Here is a 20,093-nt window from a genome sequence, read left to right as displayed (position 1 = left end):
TTTCCTTCTCGCGACTCATGCAGACGAACAGAGAATGCGACAAGGCATTCCATGCCGATGAACAGACTATGAGGCTACATGAGGGTCGTCGGATACAGATGTCTAGTTCACCTCGTCCTCCATGTCGCTCATCTCCCCGTCGCTGACCTCCGCCCGACCGCCGAAGATGCTTGCACAGTCATCACTGTCGTCGTCTTCATCCTTAGCCCAGTCCCTCACCATTCCCTCGGGCTGAGTCTCGCCCATCAGCGCCTGCACGAGGAAGTAGCTCCGTCCCTTCGCCGCACGCTCCTCCCTGCTCATCGTCGCTCCGGGCGTCCGCGAGCGCAAGATTGGCTTGTCCGACTCGCTCTGTCGACGGAGCGGGAGAGAAGGCGATTCCTCGGGCGGTGCGGAGGCGGGACGAACGGTGTCGAGAGCGAGAAGGGCGGAAAAGGGCGAGCTGGGTCGAGGCGGAGGGAGAGGGGCGTCGAGAGGTGTAGGAGGAATGATGACAGGCATGGCGAGCACGTCCTCGGTCGACAGAGGCGCCTCAGTCTTGACCGCGTCTCCCTGCGGCGCTCCCAACTCCACCGAGATCTCCTTCGACGGCGTGTAAGGGAAGGGGAAGCCCGCCTCATTGAGCTCGCGCCTAATTGGCGATGGCACAGCGGGGATGGGCGGGACGTCACCTTGGCCAGGCAAGTCGAGGTGGAAGCGCGACGGGCTTTTTGCGCTCTCCACACTGGGCCTGCGCGGGACCTCCTCGATGCTGCGAAGCGAGCCAGTCGAGCTGATTCGTCGAGTACGGAGGAGGATAGACTGCGGACGCGAGCCAGGCGGCGTGACGAGCGAAGCCTTGCGCAATTGGGGCGCAACGAGCGACGCCTTACGAACGGTGACGATCGCTGCCTCGTCAAGATCGTCCTCGTCGTCCTCGCGGCCAATGTCGTCCGAACGAAATGTGCTGGACGTCGCAGATGTCGGCGGGGTGAGAGGCTCGCTAGGCCTGCGCTGCGAGAGAGACGAGCTTGCCGTCTCGTCGCCTTCCGGCTCAGACTCGTCGGAGCTGCTCGAGTGCGAGTGTGACAGCGCAGGGACAGGCGAGGGCGTGCGAGAGCGAGTGCGAGTGCAGGCGAAGTTGTGCGCCGCAACAGGTGAGCTGCTGCGCGGGGTTGTCGGAACGAACGCGGAGGAGGCGGGCGGAACCGGCGTGACCGTCGGGGTGCTCTCGTCGACAGGCGACTGCCCTCCACGCGATGCTGCCGGCGGAGTAGGGGACGACTGAGGGAGGGAGAGCGGCATTGGCGTGGCGAGCAAGTCGAACGCCCGCATCGACGCCTCGTCCGGCAAGGGCGACAGGTAAGGCACGTCGTAATTGACCGGTGTCGCCTCGGCCTGCGCTTCAGGCGAGCGCTCCTCGACGCTCTCGACAACTTCGTCGAGATCCTCCGTCCCGCCAAAGAGCGAAGCCTGGCCGGCTCGACTCGCGCGAGTCCCGCCGTTGCGAGATGGGCGAATGTCGAAGGACGCGACCGAGTAGATGGACGGAGATGGCATGGTGTGCTTCTGTGGCGGCGTGTCGTGAGGCGGGACAGGCGGCGGAAGGGGTGACGGGACGGGGAAAGACGAGTACGCCTGCGGCGGCGTCGAAACCGATGCAGTCCAGCTGCGACGGTGGTTGCGAACCGCTGGCCTCGCCGTTGAAGCCGAAGAGATGTTCGCCCAACACTTGGGTGTCTGCGTCGCTGCGTCGACAGTCGGTCGCAGGCAGTATCGGTTGCTCGACTTGGGCGCAGGCGGGACTGGCGGCGGAGGCAGAGTGGACTTGACCACAACCGGGTGGAGAGGCGCGGCGGACCTCGCTGCAGCGGCCGGCAGATGAAGCGGCTTGAGAGGCGTGTAGGTCGACTTGGCAGCGTTCTGGACGAACGAGACGTCGAAGCCGGCCGGCGCATCCGCAATGGTGTGGCTCTTGGTCGCGTCCTTCCTGTTCACCGCGCGAAGAGCTGCAACGCCTGCAGCTTGCGCCGTTTGACCCGAAGCGCCGGAGAGACTCGAACGCCCGCCTCGCAGCTTGGCGATCCTGTCGCGACTGCTGAGAGCTGCATCGTCGTCTCGCAGCGCCTGAACTGGCGGTACGGCGAGAGGTGACGGTACGCGAGGCGGAAGCGTCACGATCTTCGGCTCGAGCGAGTCGACGGCATGAGCAGCTGCCGAAGCCGACACCTCGAGCGTCGAGGTCGAGCTGTTTGCGGAGGCGGACGACAGGATAGGCGGCCCGCGCTTCATCATCGAAAGTCGACGATTGGCCTCGGTCATCTGGCCGTTGTCCTTGACGAGCAAAGACCGCCTTTTCTCGAGGTCGCCCGAAATGGTGAGCGGACGCTGTTGCGGCTGACCCGTTGGCGGCGAAGGCGACCTGCGCCTGATCTGCAACGGCTTGATCTCAACCTGCGGAGGCGGCGTCGAAACGGGCGAAGGCGTTCTCGTCCTCGACTGCGACTGCATCTGCTGCTCGATACCAATTCCCAAGCCGTTCATGCTTTGCTGAAAGTCGGGACCGAACGAGTTCCGGGGCAGGAGAGGGTTGAGCTGCGCGCTCAAGTCGGCGCCGAGAAGCTGGATCGCCTGGGCGTCCGTCACGCGAGGCGTCGCCGCAGGAAGGGGCGGGAGAGGAGGCGACGTCCCGACGGCGCCTGCGCCGATGTGGGAGCGCCGAGCGACGAGTCCGTCCGACGCTGGGTGCGTTGGCTTGTTGCTGCGTCCTCCGCTGCCAGCTGAGGAACGGCGAGCCGGAGGGGCGGTCGAGGGTCGAGTCTTCGGTTGAGAAGCCGGCTGGGCGGCAGAGTAAGGAGGAGGATGGTGCGACGGGGCGACATGGGGTTCAGGCGAGCGCGGCGGCTTGGACAAGGAGAAGGGCTTCTTGAAGGCCATCGAGACCTGTTGTCCGGAACGGTCAGTTCTGACGTTGATGGCGGCTCCCACTGCACGCACCCTGTTCTTCAACTTGTTGTCGTCGCGCTTCAGCCTCCTGGGACCAGCCTGGAGGGTGTCTGCGGGCTGCGGCATGACCAGCATGGCGGCGGCAGAGGAGTCGGCGTCGTGCGAGGAGAGCGGACCGGCCGGCTTGTCGCTCAGCGAGTGAGGGAGGGGAGAAGAGCGCAGAGCCCGCAGGAAGGGCATGGTGGGAGGAGAAGCGGGATCAAGCCCAGGCGTAGCAAAGCAAGACCCGGACAAAGTGACGGCAAGCGGAGCGAGGAGGGTTTGGCGTAGCCCCCGCTCATCTGCCTCGATGCCACGCGAGCTCTGTCCTGAGCGTCAATGATCCTTCTTCGGCCGAGCATTTGCTTCGAATGCGGAAGTGCGTGGTGCGAGGAGGTGCGCCGGATGCGGAAGGGGAGCAACGATGGGTCGTGGCTGCCGGGTCGAGGGCTGCTGGCGCTTGGTAGGTTGCGATAACGCCGTCTGCACTGAGCAATAGCGCGCTTAGCCGTCCTGGCGTGCGGGCTGGAGTCGTGTCCAGGCGAGTTGCGTCGAGTGCGTCGAGGAGAGTCGCGAACGGTGGGTCGCGGCGTCGCTCGGCGGTGCGGTCATAGAGCGAGCGCCCAGCAGCATGCTGAGTCAAGTATGACAACACAGCGTAGCACAGCAAAGTGATCAACGCGAGTGGTCGAGAGAGAAGCTGCACGAGAGGAGCGAGGAGGAAAGCGTCTCGTCCTCTGCTTCCGCGAGTTTGCGCGGGTTCCTTGAGTAGTCAAGTCCGAGGAGAATAGCTATACTGTTCATCTATAGAAAGGAGCGCTCGAGGAGAGATGGACGAACCCCTCCCACTCGACCTCCCCGTTGGCCTCGACCACGACGCTCACCACCTCGCTCAGCTGTTCGTACGCTAGATCGGCTTGCTGGGACTGTTCTGTGACGCGGCAGAACCCGCGTAGCTACTCCGCCTTCGTCCCGGTGCGCGAGACGGCCCGCTCGTTCTCCACATCCCGCCGACCAGCCCTCATCGCCCGTCGAGGCAACGCTACCGCACGAGCAGCCTGATTAGCGGGGCAGTGGCTTGTGGGAACTACACTAGCAGCTGGAGGATTGTCAGGCGGGCACCAGCAGGTCGAAGGACGAGGGAAGGCTTGTGCGTGCAGACGGCTCATTCACCGGAGGAATGGCTCCGCACAGCAGCAGGGCGCAGCCTACGAAGGACGAGCTGGGTGAGTATCCCGGATCCAAGCGAATCTGCACACCTTGGAGGTCTGGACGGCAGACGGGAGTGCACCTCGCAAACGATGTCCCGGCTAACTCGTCGCTGGCTCGCAGACATGCTCGAGGCGATGATGGACAAGATGGACGGACCCCGACCATCCAGTAGCGGCGGCTTTCCCCCACGAACGACCTCGCGCGCCTCATCGCACTCGCACCTCTCGCATCAATCCTCAAATCGGTCCCTTCACTCGCTCAACTCGACGCATGCCGCTCCCGGCTCTTCGAACGATCCGCGAACCGTCAGGTCGCCGTCGGCGCTGTCGGACGTCTACAGCTCGAGGCACGACTTCGACGACGATGCGACTCCCTCCGTCTCGCAGGGCGAATGGGGTCGTACTCGGACTGTCTCCGCACAAACGTACGACGACAACAGCAGCATTGACCGCGCACACTCTCCCGACGTCTACCGCTCCTCATCCGCCCACTATGCTTCCTATTCTCGCTCGACGCCGGCATCCCCTCGAAGTCGCTCCCGACCTACCCCTTCTCCACTTCCCGACACTGCACGGAGCGGTTCACCCCTCCGCTTGCTCCCTCGTTCGCCGGTCAACAACCGTACGCCCCTCGAAGACCTCACCTTCTTTCGCGAGGTCGGCGCTCTGGCGGACGAGCGGCCCTGGGGGTCGAGCTCCTCGCAGGCGGACGCCGACGCCGACTCGCTCTCGATCCGAAGCGGGCACAGCAGCGTCCTCTCCGGCGGGAGCAGCGCTTTGCGAGCGAGCAACTTGCGAGCTGCGAGGCTGCGCGAGGATATCGAGAAGGAAGCGCAGCGTATAAAGGAGCGCGCAAGTATGGAGGAGATGAGGCGAAATGCAGAGGCTGCGTCGGCCGTAGCTGCGGGCCACCGCGCCATCACGCCTGATCCGCCTCGAACCTCACCGCCTGTCGAGCCGCCCGCTTCAGCACCTGCACCAACATTCGGCGCGCGACAGTCCTCTGATGGTCGACGAGACGTCCAGTCTGGGATCCCGCTCTTTCCCGGCGCGCCTTCCCCCGCACCGTCCCCTTCCATTCCGCAGGAAGACGACACTCGCTCAATCCGCTCGGTCGGTTCGTCCGCCGCAACAGGGCCCTGGTCGTCCTCGCATGGTCGCGAGGGGAAATCTCACAGCGGGAGCGCCAGCTTCAGCGGCAGCGGGATGTCGGGGAGTGCGAGTGCGCGCACCGAGTATGGCCTGGAGGGCGGTTCGGGAGGAAGGGACAGGGAGCGGAGAACGAGGCAGAAAGAGTCGAGGGAGTGGAGCCAGACGTGTTGGGTCTGGCAGCGCGAGGTGAAGCCGGGAAGTTCGGGCGGAATTAGCGCGAGCGGATCAGTTGGTGGGTTTGCGGCGATGAGCGGGAAGTTCAGCAAGGCGCCTCTTATCCGCGACGTGCGTGCCGCTCTGACTGCCACTGTCGAGCGCTGGCTAACGACCTCCGCTTGAACAGGTCCCCGCCGCTCTCAAGCGCAAGAGCAACAAGCGCGAATCAGCGCATCACCTTCTCTCGCCCGCCGAAGCCCTCCTCTTCAACGTCGAGGACTCGAAGAGCGGCGGCAGCAAGCCGAGCTCGTTGAAGGAAAAGGACAAGAGCAAGGAGAAGGGGAAGGACAAGGCGCCGGCTGGTCCAGCGGCTGCCTCGCGCGATGGCAGATGGCGCCGGGCTACGGCAGTCTTACGTGACGATGGCTTCTTTCGGGTTTTCGCAGATGTACGTCCATTTCTCCTGAATAGCTTCTAGGCGCGCGCTAACGTCGACGATTGCAGAGCGACAAAACCGTCGTTCATTCGGTCCATCTCCCTTCTCTCCGCCGAACCGACGTCCATCTCGTCGACCATTCGCTTTTCGGCCGACCAAACTGCATCAGTATCGCTCGTCCCGCCGTCTCGCCCAGCACTCCTCGACGAGCCTCTTTCCTCCCTTCGTCTTCCTCCTCAATCACCCTCTCCCGCTCTGACGACTCGGTCTACCTCTGTTTTCCCTCGATCATCGCGACGCAAGTGTGGCTCGTCATGGCGCACTGCTTCGCCCAGCCCGAGTTCTACCTTTCATCTGGCGCCGCCACCCCTCGCCCGTTCCGCTCCTCGACTGCGCGAAGAGGCGGGCCGAGCGGCTTCCCCGCCTCGTCCGACAGTGGCAGCGACAGCGAGCCGGACGGGAAGGCAGACGAGCTCGAGTCGAGTTGCCGGATCTTCAGGAGCTTGCAGGTCTCGATCAATGAGGGTCGGGCGCTGGGAGAACTCGCTACGGAGGTTGTCCGGCCAGGCCCGAAGGCGTCGTGGGAGCGCCCGTCGCAGGACGAACCGGACTTGACGACGAGCAGCTTCGACAGCAGCTCGCTCGGACCAGAGGCTTCGCCGGCCAGGTCGGTCTCGTCCATGGCCATGCCGCGTCTGCATTCGCGGGCAAGCCACGACTCACGCGGCGCCGGCGGCGATGGCTCCTCGTCATCGTCGTCCGAGGCGTTCTGCGAGATCGAGATGGGCGGCGAAGTCGTTGCGCAGACTGCCGTCCGGAAAGGCACTTCGCCTTTCTGGAATGAGACCTTCGTCTTCTCCGACTTGCCGCCACTCGTCTCGCCCATCAGCATCCGCGTCCTCCAGTCCTCGTCGAAGCATGCGACAAAACCGTTGCTCATCGGCACAGCCACCGTCCGTGTGCCCGACTTGCCTCGGCAGCAGATCGTCGAGGACTGGTGGGCGGTCAAGCCGGCGAACCCATCGAAGAGCTCTGACGCAGTCGGCGAATTGAGTTTGTCTCTCAAGATCAACGAGGAAGTCGTGCTGCCGAGCAGAGACTACCAGGAGATCCTGAATGTGCATTGCGCTCTTCCTTCCCTGCTTCTCGGTGCATAGCTGACTCGCTCTTCTCCACAGCTGCTCACCGACGATCCGGAAGCCGACCTCGCCAGCGAGATTGCGCACGAGTTCCCGGCGGACCTCGAGGAAGTCACTCGCATCTTGCTTCGCGTCTACTCCGCCAAGTCGCTTCTCCTGCCACGGGTTCTCCGCCTGGCCGACCTCGAGATCGACAGTAATGCTCGCAATAACCGCTCCGCCGCCATCCTGTTCCGCGGGAACACGATTCTCACCAAGACGATCGAGCTGTATCTTCGCCTCATCGGCGCCGAGTATCTCGACGCGTCTATCGGCAACGTTATCCGCCGCATCTGCGCCGACAAGGTCGAGATCGAGATCGACCCGATGAAGGTCAAGCCCGGCACGAAAGACAAGGACCTGCTCGCCAACACGCATGCCCTGCACGAGTGGACGCTTACTCTGTGGAACTCGATCTACGATGCGCGAGAAAAGTGTCCGCAGTGCGTATTCGCTCTCTCCCGAGCAGCGTGTTCTGCCGCTGACATCGTCTCAACCGCAGCGATCTGCGCCAAATTTTCAAGCACATCCAGACGGTCGTCGTTGAAAAGTACGGCCAAAGCGATGACCAGAAGAACACTCGCTGGACTTGCGTCAGCGCCTTCATCTTCTTGCGCTTCTTCGTCCCCGCCGTTCTCAACCCGAAGCTCTTCTTCATCGTTTCGAATCCGCCGGACCCGAAGGCCCAACGGACTCTCACCCTCGTCGCGAAGACTCTCCAAGGCCTCGCCAATTTCTCGTCCTTCGGCCAGAAGGAGCCTTGGATGCTGCCGATGAACGCCTTCGTCCGCGAGAACCACGCCGCCTTGGTCGACTTTCTCGAACACGTCTCGACTCCTGGGTCATCGGCCGTCCTCCGACAGGAATGGACCTCGCCGAACGCTCCCGCATACCTCGCGCCCTATCGCCTCCGCAGCTCGCTTTCGCCCCTCGTGCAGGAGGGTGTTCCTCTCTTGCCGCACCTGGTCGACCTTCCACGCGAGCTCGGTGCGCTCGCTGCTCGCGTCGCACGCCTTGCAGCGGAGAAAGGGCCCATCGTCGAGGAGTCGACTGCGTCCTACAATGACCGCTGCGAGACCCCGTCCATCGCCTCGTCCCGGGGTGGACGTTCTCGGCAGTTCGTCGACTTCGCCGATGCTTGCCTCGACATCTACAGCGAGTCACGGCGGCGAGGTGGTGGACTCGTATCTGCGGCGCAGTATCCGGACGTGCGGATGAAGACGCCGGACCCGAAGATGCGTGCGAAGCGTGCCATGACCGGCCGGCCGCCAACCGCTTCGTCAAACGTGTCGACAGCCGGCTTGCGACGCTCCCTCGGCCTCGCTGGCACCGATCGCAATGCGCGAGCCGAGTCGACTGGCTCTGAGGACTTGTACATCCGCAAACCGACGAGCCAGTCGGTCGAGCAGGACGTCGAGGCGGTCAGCGCCGATCTCGCTCGCACGCATGTGAGGGACGTCAGCGTCGAGTCGAACGACTCAGTCATGTCGCGGCGGAATCACCGGGCTTTTACCATCAACGGGGCGGGCGCAGGCGGGATCAGCGGTCTGTTGCAAGGAGGAGCGCCGAAGTCGTTCTCGACCGAAGATCTCTCGCTCCTGGCGTCGTTGCGCTCGTCGTCGAGCGACGACATCCGCGAAGGCGCCGCTTCGCCATCACCCCTGCCGACAAGCGTCACCCTCACGAGTCTGTCGGGGTATGCGAACCAGCCAAGCCGACCGTCCTACGAAGGCTCGCAGGTCTACGCTAGTCGCTCGATTCCAGCAGCCAGCATCCTCGCCCCTTCCGAGTGCGCGTTCCCGCCGAACCGGTCGAACAAGCCCTCCGCGACACCCTCGGCACCGCTCTCTACATCGGCCTCGACGCGAACCAGCTCGACTTCGCGCTCGAGTCAGCTGGCGTCTCCCGTTGCGGCGCCTACGAGTCGCATCCGCATCACCCAGGAGACGACCACGACCACAAGCTACGAGCCGGATGCGACGACGGCTCTCTCACTCGTCAACGGCGACTCGCCGGCCGCGGTCGACGATGACTTTTCGCTCTCGCCGACCTCGCACGAAGACGGCACGCCCTTCGAGTCGTCCTTCAGTGGCTTCTCTGCGCCGCTCATGCGTATGCAGACGAGTCAGACCTCGGCGCACAGCGTTTTGACCGTCTTGTCCGGTCGCAGCTTGACGGCGTCGAGCAGCAGCGTCAGCATCTCGGCAGAGGTCTCAGCAGGTGCCGCGGGGAGCAGTGGCGGAGCAGCAGGGCTGAGCGGGCGCAGGGCGAGCACGGCGGGCTTCAGCTCGTTCGGGCTCGGAGGAAGTGGCAGTCGTCGCGGAGGACCGGGCGATCGCGGGTCAGGCAGCATCAGCGGGGTGGTGCGGAGTGATGAGAGCGAAGGAGGGAGTAGCAGGGCGAGTAGCACGAAGGGCGGGTTGCTTAGTCGGGCGATGGGAAGGAAAGGATCGCGGGCGAGTTAGAGGGTTCAAGTGTTTGGGTTGCGTTCCGCCGAGCTGGTCTCGCGGGCGCTGTGTTGGCCGTCTATACAGGCAGTGCATGTGCATCAGTAGACAACCGTCGGGGCCGTACTCGCCGTCTAATCAAGTCTTTGCATCGTTTTCCTCCTTGGACCTCGCGAGAGGCTTTTTGGTGGACCTCTTCGTTCCTGAGGCTGGCTTCGCCCTGCCTGGTTCTACTTATCCAAAGACTCTGCTCACCTCAGGCGTCCTATACAGCCGGAAGAAAGAGCCACACGCTTTGGTGAGGGGGAGAAACCGCTTCGTGCAACGTTCGCCTGCGCTTGTCCTCCCGTTTTCACCTTGCTCCGTGCTGTTCTCGCTCGGTGACTCCCTTTCGAGCCTCATTGAGTCCATCGTGGGCATACGGCGCGCTCCCGAACCCCCAGTCCTCGCACTCGACGACTTTCGTTCGGCGACGACGACGAGGTGATGGCAGGAGAGCAGCCGAAGAGTGGGACCGCGGGAAGTCTTCCAGTGAGTCTCCAAGGCCTTTGCGAGGTCGGCTGGCCCCTATGAGCTCCCTATCAACGAGCCATGCCATGTGCCCCACCTCCTCACTCCTTCCGCGATTCCGCGGGTTGACCTCCCTCGCTTCGCTCACGCAGCTCCCGCCAGCGATCCCTCGTCTGACAGCTCTGCAGATCCATTCACCTCCTCGACGAGCTCAGTGATTGGCCCAGCGAGCCGCACACCCGCCCACAAACGACCTCCACCTCTCGCTCTCCCTCTCATCAGTTTCGAGGCTGCAACCGACGACAGCGACTCGCCCACGACTCGCTTCGCTCACGCTCACAAAGGCACGGCAGAAGACTTGCGAGGGACATCAACAACCGCCAGGCCGCAGGACACGCCTCGCCCGGCCGTGCAGGACTCCGGAACGTTCGCCGACGACCGTCGCATCAGCACACCCCGGCCTCCCTCTGTCGCGGCAATCGACGCTCAGCGGGGCACTGGGAACGATTCGACGATGAGCAGCGTCGACTATCGACCTCCACGATCGCCCTTGGCACCCGAGTCGAGCCGCTCTGCCTCTCCCAGCGGTTCCGGCGCATCGTCCCCGCCTTACCTCCGCATGCACTCGAGTCGGGCGCACCAGACGCCGCTGTCCATCTCGACGAGCTTGGCATCTCCTACCCGATCCACCGCACCCGTCAGCCCAGGTCGCGCGCAGACTCACCGCACTCTTGGCCAGTTCCCATTCCCCGCCGATCCCGCTGGACACCCCTCGCACCCTCGTCCGGCTGGTCAAGGATATGGTCAGGCTGCAGGACCATCCCACCTGTCGCAGCAGATCGACCGCGACCATTCTGCGACCCCGCCGCCGCGGGTCAACCACTCGAGCCTGACGACGCCTTCCGCTTCAGCGCCTGCGACGACCGGCTACTCTCCCTCGCTCGCCAGTCCCTGCTTCGTCCACACGCATCTCGACCATACGCTCCACAACGTCGCGAAGCGGGACTCGGGCAGCCCCTTCTCGGGAGACAAGGGCGAGTTGTACCTTCGCGGGCGGAAGAAGCCCCGAGCGAAACCGAGCGAGTCGGCAAAGGATGCGACAGCTAAGCGGTTGGGCGAGGACGGAGCGTCGTCTACGCCGCCGGTACCGGAGCAGGCCGCCGAGTCCGAGTCGGGCAGTGAGGAGGACAGCGACGATGAGAAGAACAACTGGACGCGGCAGCTCGCAGAGACGGCTGTCAGCGTGCGTGAGATGAGCAAGCAGCTCGGTAAGTCTCGACGAGTGCTTGCTTGGATCGATGCTGATATCCAGGTCGTGCAGGACGAGCCAGGGTCGTCTCGCACATCCAGTCTGTCATGATCGTCACCAAGGCTCGGGACAACCAGCTCACCCGGTTAACGCGCGAGTTGGCCTTGTGGCTGATGCAGACGCCGCGAAACGGAAAGGACCGCGGTCTCATTGTGTAAGTACCCTCCCTCGCCGGCTTTTTCTTCGAGACTCGTGCTGACGTCTCGTACTCCTCCAGCTACGTTGACTCGCAGTTGCGCAAGTCCAAGCGCTTCGACGCAGCCGGAATTGAGCGGGAACACCCCGAGCTCCTGCGACCGCTACCGAACCGCCGCTACTCTCGAACAGCCTCGTCCGCTTCGCTCGCAACGGAGACCGGTCCTCTACGCGCCGCCAACGGTGCATCGACGCCCGCACGACCAGGCGCCCTGACACCCTTGACGATGACGAATCTTGGCGAGGCGCTCCTCAAGCGCAACAATTCGATCACCTCGGTCACGGGCGACTCGACCCATCCCGCGAAGAAGGGTGCAGATGGTGAGGAGGGTCAGCTGCGGTACTGGACGAACGAGATGTGTCGGAAGAGCCCGCACTTGTTCGACTTCGTCATCACGGTGCGTCCTAGCTTGCTTCGCTCGCGCAGAACGCCTCCGCTGATCTCTCGTTCCTTGCAGCTCGGCGGTGACGGCACCGTCCTGTACACCTCGTGGCTCTTCCAGCAGATCGTTCCGCCGGTCATCCCCTTCGCCCTTGGCTCGCTCGGCTTCCTCACCAACTTCGACTACGCCCACTTCCGCGAGACGCTCGATGCCGCTATCGAGACGGGTGTTCGTGTCAACCTGCGCATGCGGTTCACCTGTACCGTCTACCGCGCCGTCGAGGACGAGTCGGTCTGTCGCCGTCGCGCGATCCGGAGCGGCAAGACGGGCGGGATCTTCATGAAGAGCTTGACGCGGGAAGGTTGGGACGCCATCGAGAGCGGAAAACCGCTGAACGCGCCTGGCGGACGGGACAAGGAGATCAAGTGCTTCTCGACTCGGGCGGTCGAGAGCTTCGAGGTTCTGAACGACCTCGTCGTCGACCGCGGCCCCAGTCCCTACGTCTCCCAGCTCGAGCTATTCGGCGACGAGCACCACATGACGACTGTTCAGGCCGACGGTCTGACGGTGTCGACGCCGACTGGTTCGACTGCCTACTCCGTATGTCTGGGTCCTTCCCTGCCCACCGAAACTCGCTGACCAGTGAATCCTCTGCAGCTTTCGGCAGGTGGCTCTCTCGTTCACCCTGAGATTCCCGCCATCCTCATCACGCCCATCTGCCCACACACCCTGTCCTTCCGCCCGATGCTTCTACCCGACAGCATGGAGTTGCGCATCTGCGTTCCGTACAACTCGCGCAGTACGGCCTGGGCAAGCTTCGACGGACGAGGACGGGTTGAGCTGAAGCGTGAGTGATGCTCTTGCCCCCCTCGACAAGCCGCAACTGACCAGAATTTCGTCCACCGCAGAGGGCGACCACATCAAGGTCACGGCTTCGCCGTACCCGTTCCCGACCGTCTGCGCCGACAAGCAGTCGACCGACTGGTTCCACTCGATTGCGCGAACCCTCAAATGGAACGAGCGCGAACGGCAGAAGAGCTTCGTCATCCTCGAGGAAGGGCGGAAGAAGCCTCGCTCGTCATCCGGCACGGCTTCGGAGAAGCAGAAGGTGCAGCCGACGTCGCCGTCCGCCGCCAAGAGCGCAAGCCCGCGCAAGCATGCGACTTTTGCGGCTGATCCGTGTCAAGGCGGTGACCGTGGGGCGGAGGAAGAGCCGGATGCCGTCGACGAGGAGGACGAGGAGGGGGACGACGAGAGCGACGACACGGCCGAAGAGTACGACATCGACGATGTCAGCGAGAACACGACAAACGCCTCGTCCCCCTCGATCAGCCCGTCCGACCTTGCGCACGCCCATGTGCCCTCCATCCACACCGTCTCGTCGGCCTCGCCGCCAGCGTCATCACACTTCTCACAGGCGCACAGCATGTCGCCTCGCGATGCCGACATGGTGTCGAACGCGTCGTCCATCGACATCCAGGACGACTTGACCGAGCGCTTCCGCACGGTCCCGCCGCGAGGTCGCTCGCGCAGCCGGACACGTTCTTCTCTCGAGCAGCGGCACAGGAGGTCGCAGGACAGGCAAGGCGGCAGCGAGGAGGAGGAGAAGAGTCAGGACCGCGCCTTTGCCGTTCTTGGACACGACGAGGACGACGAGTCGTCGCAGGTGCGTTCGCCCACTCCAGTCACTTCCTTGTCCCGTGTGCTCACGAGCTCTCTCTCTCGCAGCAAAGCGAATCCGACTACTAGCTGTCGAGCGAGCGAGTCTCGCTGAAATCCCTTCACTTCGCCCAACTTCTGCCTATTGTCCGCCTTCACTGTTGATACACTTGCCAATATCGATACGTTCTCAGCGATGCCTGCCGCGCCAGGAGAGAGCAGATAGCACTCGACTTCGCTGTTGACATCTCCCCTTGAGCGCGACCATACTCGGCTCGTCGCTTTGCCAGTCGCTCGACGCGCCCTTGCTGGCTTGTACACTTATATACGGTCAGGTATTGCTATTGCCGCGCACACCCGCCGTCCAGCTCGCGCGACACGCATGCTTCGCTTCGCCTCTCGCTCAACCACAGCATCCGCAACACCTCACCGCATCTGCGTCGCCAGGACGCGTCGGCCAGTTTCTTCCTCGACATCGACTGCGGCGCGAGAGGAGCTCATGCAGGCCTGGCAGCCAGGCGACCCGATTCACTTCGCCTCGCGTCCTGAGCGGGAGGAGAGGGCGGTGAGAGGATGGTCGCCGGGCGATCCTATTCGCTTTGGCAGAGTTGATGAGGACGCGGAAGTGAGCCGTGGCACGTTCGCTGGCCGGACGGGTAGTCCAGCGAAGAAGCAGGCTCGGAAGAGGTGTGCACCCTTCTTCTCGAGCAGTACTCTCCGCCTAACGGTTCTGCGAAGCAGTACTCCCTCCCCACGACGACCTCCGGAGTACTCTATCGCTACGAGGGCGACAGGTCCGTCCTCCCCGCGAACGAACTCGCCCTTCGACCGTTCTTCCGCCTCTTGGGTTTCGCATCGCTTCGAACCGCCGTCTCCTTCTCCTTCCGTCGAATCCGGCGCTCACAAGGACGACAGCTTCGACAGTACCGCCCGCTTCTCGCCGAGCCAGCATGGAGCGCCTCAGCCAGCCATGCCGCCATACCTCCCTCAAGCTCCCTCAGTCAGCGCGTTACCGCCTCCTGCGCCCTGCGTCTGCGCACTTTCAAGCTCGATGCGATCACCTCGAGGCGCAACGCAGGTCTCGCAAGCGGAGATTGACGAGCTCGTCAACGGCGTGGACTTCGAGGAGGACCTGCCGTCCTCGAGCGATGCCGCTCCGCTAATGGTGCCAGGGCCATCCTTGGATCGCCGCGAGCTCGAGAACCTCGTTTCAGGTATCGACTTTTCGGATGGCTTTGATGCGACAGACCTGGACGACTCGGTCGAGATTCTTGCGCAACCTCGACCGACGACTTCGCGCCTACCTTCTTCGCCCACCCTACCTGCCGCTGCTCCGCTCGCTGGAGCGTGGCCTCCGCGGTCGCCTCGCCTCGCCTCGACTCCTCCGCGCCCTGCCACTCCTCATCTGTCGGCCGCCTCGCGCCGCCGCACTCCCCTACGCCCTTGCAGCGCCATTATCGACTTGACAAACTCTTCTCCGTCACTCCCTCCTCCGTCAGTACGCAGCTTCGCGACAACCTCGAAGGCTGCTATGGATTGGGACGATCTGCTTGACGATGAGGACCTGCACCTCCGTGGCGGCCAACCCGTCTCCTCGGCACCAGCAGCGGAGACGGGGCATCTTACGCCTGCTGCAGCCAAGCCTCCGCCTCCCGCCAAGCCGGTATCGAAGCATCGCAAACCTCCGACCGCACGGTCCAGAAGTGCCGCTGCCGACAAGGAGAACGACCCGAAGGCGACGACGCGAAAGGGACGTCCTCTGTCGGCAACGGCTCTCAGGAATCAAGCTTCAGCGGAGAAGGATGCGGCAGCGCGAGCGAAGTGGGCCAGGACGTTCAACTTCCGCGAATGGGCGCCTCGCGACATCAAGGTCATCTACTCGACCAACGCCGACGAGGTCCGACAGGTGCTGTCCACGATGGAGGGGTGCGTTCTCATTATCGCCCCTTCTCTTCGACTTTGCAGTGCTTACCCATTCTCCGTCTTCGATGGCAGGCCCTTCGGTTTCGGTGAGACGGCTTCCGCTGGATGCAAACCCTTCCCTTGCTGACCGATCGCTGCTCCGACAGACCTCGAGTGGAACATCTACGGTCCGCCGTCAAGCCGTCGTGCCGCCCTCGTCCAGGTGTGCGATCGTAAGACCGTCCTCCTCGTGCACGTCGCTCGCATATGTGGCGATTCTGGCAAGGAGCGCAAGGGTTTCGGTAAGTCTGACCGCCTCCTCGTATTGTTCTCGGCTCACGAGTGCGCGCGCAGCCTTCCCGGACGCGCTCAAGGAGTTCATCGAGGACGACTCGAAGATCAAGCTCGGCGTGAACATCGGCGGTGAGTCGCACATTCGCTTACTTTCGCAGTCTCTCCATGCTGATTCGCACCCTCCAGGCGATGCAACCAAGCTCAGGAAGGACTTTGATCACAGCCCGCGCGGCGTCCTCGACCTCAACAGCATCCGCCTCCGGCACGATCCAGAGACTATCGCGCATCGACGCCTCGTCAGCCTGCAGCAGCTCGTCGGCTCGTATCTCGATTGCTACTTGCCGAAGGATAGCGACATCAGGTGCAGCAGGTGGCATGAGCGCCTCTCGGAACAGCAGCTCGAATGTGCGTCTAGCGAACCAGATCATGAAGCTCGTGCTGATCTCTTTGGTCTACAGACGCTGCAAACGACGTCTACTCGTCGCTGATGGTCGTGCACGCGATCCACTCGCTCGCCGACCTCACCCCGGACGAAGCGCACAACGACTTGCGGTCCCTCGCCGACTCGCCGCCACCTCGCAACGTCGTCCCTCGTCAGGCGCCAGCAGCTGCCGCGGACGCTGAACATGCGGCTCCCCGCGAAGCCGCCCTCGCCGCTCTCTCGCCTCGTCGCCTCGAGCTGTTCGGCTACTTCAGCGACCCGACACTCTCGTTCGACGACGTTCACGCCAAGATGAACGAGACGGGCAGCATGAAGCCTCTCTCGGTCGTCTGGACTCTCCTCAGCACGTACGCCGAGCTGCGAACCAAGGGCGTCGAGGACGGATTCGACGTTTCTCGCCTTCGCGACTTTGCCCTCGCCGTCGAGGAAGACTGGTCGCCCAGGTTCCTCGCCGAGCACGGTACGCTCGTCACGGAGCTGCGTCGGGTCGCTCCGGCGCAGAGCAAGGCATCGGGCTGAACAGGCGGAGCGAAAACGAAGTGAGCGCGAGTTCTCCCGGCGTTTGCACCTCGAGGGAATCGGTCCGCGATCCCCTGCCGCGTCCCTGTATCTCCTTGGCGTTCCGTGGACGCCTGACCCCACGATACGAGCTGCAACGAGATATGCAGCCGGGATAGAAGGGCGATCCCGTTTGTCGTCAAGTGGAGAGGGTGACGGATGCTTCTCGACCGACAGTCTGCCCGCTTCGGCGTCGCCAAGCTTTCTGAGAAGCGCTCTGCGTTGCGGCCTTTGCGGCGTGCTCACGGCGCTGCGTGGAGGCGGCTCAACCTCTTCTGCGGGCGGGCGACAATTGCGAAATGGCTGTCGAGCGGGACCAGCAAGAACGAGTCCGTTCCGCATGCCACGCCTTGCACGAGATCCCGTCGGCAGGGGTTGATTGCAGAGCAGAAACTTCTGCGCCGGTCGGAGTCGTCGGCGGGCGCATTCGAGCCAATCAGCCCGGCAGGAAAAGCGGAGCCCTTGCTCGTCCTCGCGAGTCGCAGCCAATTTTGGGCGGAGGGGGGCGCAATCGAGGCTAGCAAGAGCAGGAGCACCGGGGTGGGCCCTCTGGCAGTCTGGTGGGGGCAAAGGAGCTCCAGCCTCGTCGTCGACACCTCTCTGCTTGCTCTCCTTCGCACACGATCCGCTGCTCGTCGCCTGCTTCACCCCGCCGACGACGTCTAACTGTCCAGCATGGGTGTCCTCTCAGCCTTCAGTACGTCAACGAATCCTTTTCAGCGACGACGGCCACAACAATGAAGGTCGTGCGAGGGTGTCGGACTTTGCTGCCGCTACGTCCGCGCACGCTTGTGTCGCCTCCTTGAGATCACCAGCAACGACAACGTCGATTTGCAGAGACACGAGTGGCGAACGATGCTGACAGACCTCTCGCGCAGTCGAAAACCTTCCGCGACCGCCTCCCAAGTCGAGTCGCGAGTCGACCAATGTCATCGCCATCTTCCGCTCCCTCACCTTCATGCAGTACATGCTGTTCTTCTCGGGATGGCTGGCCTGGACGGTGGATGCCATTGGTGCGTGTGCCTCCGCCTCCTGCTTCGTCCTTCGGCTTACGTCCTTTTTCGCAGACTACTTCTCCGTCTCGCTGTCGAACCATTCGCTCTCGATCTACTTCGGCAAGCCTCTCAAGACCATCACGACGTCCCTCACCCTCACCCTCCTCTTCCGTCCCCTGGGCGCCGTCATCTTTGGCCTCCTCTCTGACCGTTACGGTCGCCGCTGGCCTTTGATTCTCGACCTCCTCATCTGCGGCGCTTTGTCGCTCTCAACCGCATACTGCAAGACGTTCGGCACCTTCCTCGCCGTCCGCTCGCTCTTCGGTATTGCCATGGGCGGTATCTGGGGTCTCTCCGCCGCTCTCGGCCTCGAGAACATGCCCGTCGAGGCTCGTGGCATGTTCTCTGGCATCTTGCAGCAGGGATACGCTGTCGGGGTGCGTCCGCTATCTTCGCATCCATTTGAGCCCGTCCTAACCTCCTTCTCGTTCAGTACCTCCTCGCCGCCGTCATCAACCTCACCCTCGTGCCCAAGCACCACAACAACTACCGCATCCTCTTCTACTTCGCGGCTGCCGTCTCGGCATTCGCAGCTATCGTCCGCGCCTGCTTGCCCGAGTCCGAGTACTTCCTCAAGCGTCGCGAGGCGGAGAAGGCGTCCGGCAACGTCGTCAGCTCGGCTGAGAAGTCCAAGATATTCATCAAGGAGGCTGGCCGCGCGCTCAAGCTCCACTGGGTCCGCTGCATCTTCGCCCTCTGCCTCATGACCGGCTTCAAGTGAGTTCGCGCCTTCCCCTTTCCGCCGCCTGCTGCTAACTCGCTCGCCTGCTTCTCCTCGCTCGCAGCTTCTTCTCGCACGGCTCGCAAGGTGAATACAGCGCTGAGCATGTCGCAGAGGATGAACGCAGGCTGACCTTCCCAACTCGCACCTAGACATCTACCCGTCCTACATGCAGGACTCGAAGGGTCTTTCGGCTCACCAGGCGACCATTGCGACTATCATCGGCAACTGCGGTGCTATTGCAGGCGGAACGATCGCCGGCTGTGCGTTTCTCAACTTTCCGCCGACCCTCACCTTTCCTGACCTCCTCCTCCTGCAGACGTCTCTCAGTTCCTCGGCCGCCGCCTGACCATCATCGTCTGCTGCCTGTGGACCTGCGCGTTCATTCCCCTGTGGCTTATCCCCAAGTCCTTCGGTGGTCTCGCGGCGGGAGCCTTCATGGTCCAGATGGGCGTCCAGGGGTCCGTCCTTCGCTCTCTTTCGTCCCCTGCTTCGCTTCTGACGCTTCTAAACGTACAGGGCGTGGGGCGTCGTTCCGGTGTATTTGGCGTACGAAACGCTTCGTTCCATGCTCATTCACTCCGGAGGCTGACGAGGACTTCGCCCTTTCCTGTCTTTCCGCGTTCGCAGTGAGCTCTCTCCGGTCGCCTTCCGTGCTGTCTGGCCTGGGTGAGTTCTCTTTCCACGTTCTCCTACGCCGAATACAGCCACCACGCATCCCGCATCGCTTCCTCCGCTCCATCCCTTCCTTCGCCCCAGCAGCTCTCCGCGCCGCTCTCCCTCTTTCACCTCCCTTTTTTGAGTCCCTGTACTTGTCGCTAACGCTCACATCTTCTCGTAGTGTCGCCTACCAACTCGGCAACATGGTCTCCTCCGCCTCCGCTCAAATCGAAGCGACCGCCGGCGCGAACCTCAAGACGGCTACCGGCAAGCCCGCGTACGGCAAAGTTGGCGCGATCCTCATCGGTGTCGTCGCGGCGTGGATCATCGGGTGCTGCTTGCTTGGAAGGGAGCAGCTTGGGTTGCACTTTGAGAAGGGAAAGGCGGCGTTCGAGAAGGGTGGTGGACGCGATGAGATTGAGGAGCGTGCGTCCCTCTAGTCCTTCGTTTCTCACGCTTGAGCGAGTGCTGATGCTCGTGTCCCTTGCGCACGCAGTCGACGAGGACGCGATGGACCCGCACGCGCACCACGACGTCGAGAAGGCGCCGGAGCACAACAAGCTCGGCCAGCCTCTGCACCGCGAGTCGGCTTCGATGACCGACGAGAAGGCGTCCAACATCTCGTCGGCGTACTAAGCGCCCGCCGTCTCGAGACGGTCGTTTCCGCCCCTTGTCTTGTTTACAAAGGTGTCTCTCCCTGCGGTCTTGCTACCTATCTCTCTATTCGCTCTTGACTGAAATGGGCTATTCGTGTACTCGTGAACCCTCTTGATTGTGAGCGGGACTCCCGAGAGACGAAGAGGAGGACGAGAGGATGGCAATGCGTAATGAAGGCAACTACGGGGTACTCAAGCGGCACGA

General features: G+C 63.2%; 5 protein-coding genes across 5 annotated transcripts; 4 read left to right on the top strand and 1 right to left on the bottom strand.

Annotated features, from left to right (window-relative positions):
* Positions 1–102: 102 nt before the first annotated feature.
* On the bottom strand, positions 103–3,165 carry RHTO_06949 (uncharacterized protein; the record flags this gene model as incomplete). The annotated part of the gene is made up of 2 exons (XM_016420608.1): positions 103–2,922; positions 2,977–3,165. 2 exons carry the CDS (start codon positions 3,163–3,165, stop codon positions 103–105), a joined length of 3,009 nt encoding a protein of 1,002 aa, XP_016275009.1.
* Positions 3,166–4,144: 979 nt separating this feature from the next.
* Positions 4,145–9,562, top strand: RHTO_06948 (Ras GTPase-activating protein 1; the record flags this gene model as incomplete). The annotated part of the gene is made up of 6 exons (XM_016420607.1): positions 4,145–4,190; positions 4,297–5,612; positions 5,671–5,931; positions 5,988–7,037; positions 7,098–7,540; positions 7,600–9,562. The coding sequence occupies 6 exons, from the start codon at positions 4,145–4,147 to the stop codon at positions 9,560–9,562; spliced, it is 5,079 nt and encodes a 1,692-aa protein (XP_016275008.1).
* A 1,006-nt stretch (positions 9,563–10,568) lies between these two features.
* On the top strand, positions 10,569–13,690 carry RHTO_06947 (NAD+ kinase; the record flags this gene model as incomplete). The annotated part of the gene is made up of 7 exons (XM_016420606.1): positions 10,569–11,322; positions 11,376–11,517; positions 11,581–11,956; positions 12,017–12,541; positions 12,599–12,788; positions 12,850–13,607; positions 13,670–13,690. The coding sequence occupies 7 exons, from the start codon at positions 10,569–10,571 to the stop codon at positions 13,688–13,690; spliced, it is 2,766 nt and encodes a 921-aa protein (XP_016275007.1).
* A 409-nt stretch (positions 13,691–14,099) lies between these two features.
* RHTO_06946 (3'-5' exonuclease) lies at positions 14,100–16,757 on the top strand (the record flags this gene model as incomplete). Its single annotated transcript, XM_016420605.1, has 7 exons — positions 14,100–14,287; positions 14,342–15,526; positions 15,596–15,609; positions 15,670–15,804; positions 15,857–15,925; positions 15,983–16,201; positions 16,255–16,757. The coding sequence occupies 7 exons, from the start codon at positions 14,100–14,102 to the stop codon at positions 16,755–16,757; spliced, it is 2,313 nt and encodes a 770-aa protein (XP_016275006.1).
* A 714-nt stretch (positions 16,758–17,471) lies between these two features.
* On the top strand, positions 17,472–19,868 carry RHTO_06945 (MFS transporter, SHS family, lactate transporter; the record flags this gene model as incomplete). Its single annotated transcript, XM_016420604.1, has 11 exons — positions 17,472–17,493; positions 17,675–17,809; positions 17,864–18,228; positions 18,285–18,568; positions 18,637–18,659; positions 18,725–18,835; positions 18,892–19,033; positions 19,092–19,121; positions 19,203–19,241; positions 19,414–19,658; positions 19,729–19,868. 11 exons carry the CDS (start codon positions 17,472–17,474, stop codon positions 19,866–19,868), a joined length of 1,536 nt encoding a protein of 511 aa, XP_016275005.1.
* Between the last annotated feature and the right edge of the window lie 225 nt (positions 19,869–20,093).

Source organism: Rhodotorula toruloides, assembly GCF_000320785.1.
Source record: "Rhodotorula toruloides NP11 unplaced genomic scaffold Scaffold5, whole genome shotgun sequence".
NCBI classification, from domain to species: domain Eukaryota; kingdom Fungi; phylum Basidiomycota; class Microbotryomycetes; order Sporidiobolales; family Sporidiobolaceae; genus Rhodotorula; species Rhodotorula toruloides.
The sequence above is the reverse complement of the archived record's forward strand: the minus strand, read 5'-3'. Positions and strand labels throughout refer to the sequence as shown.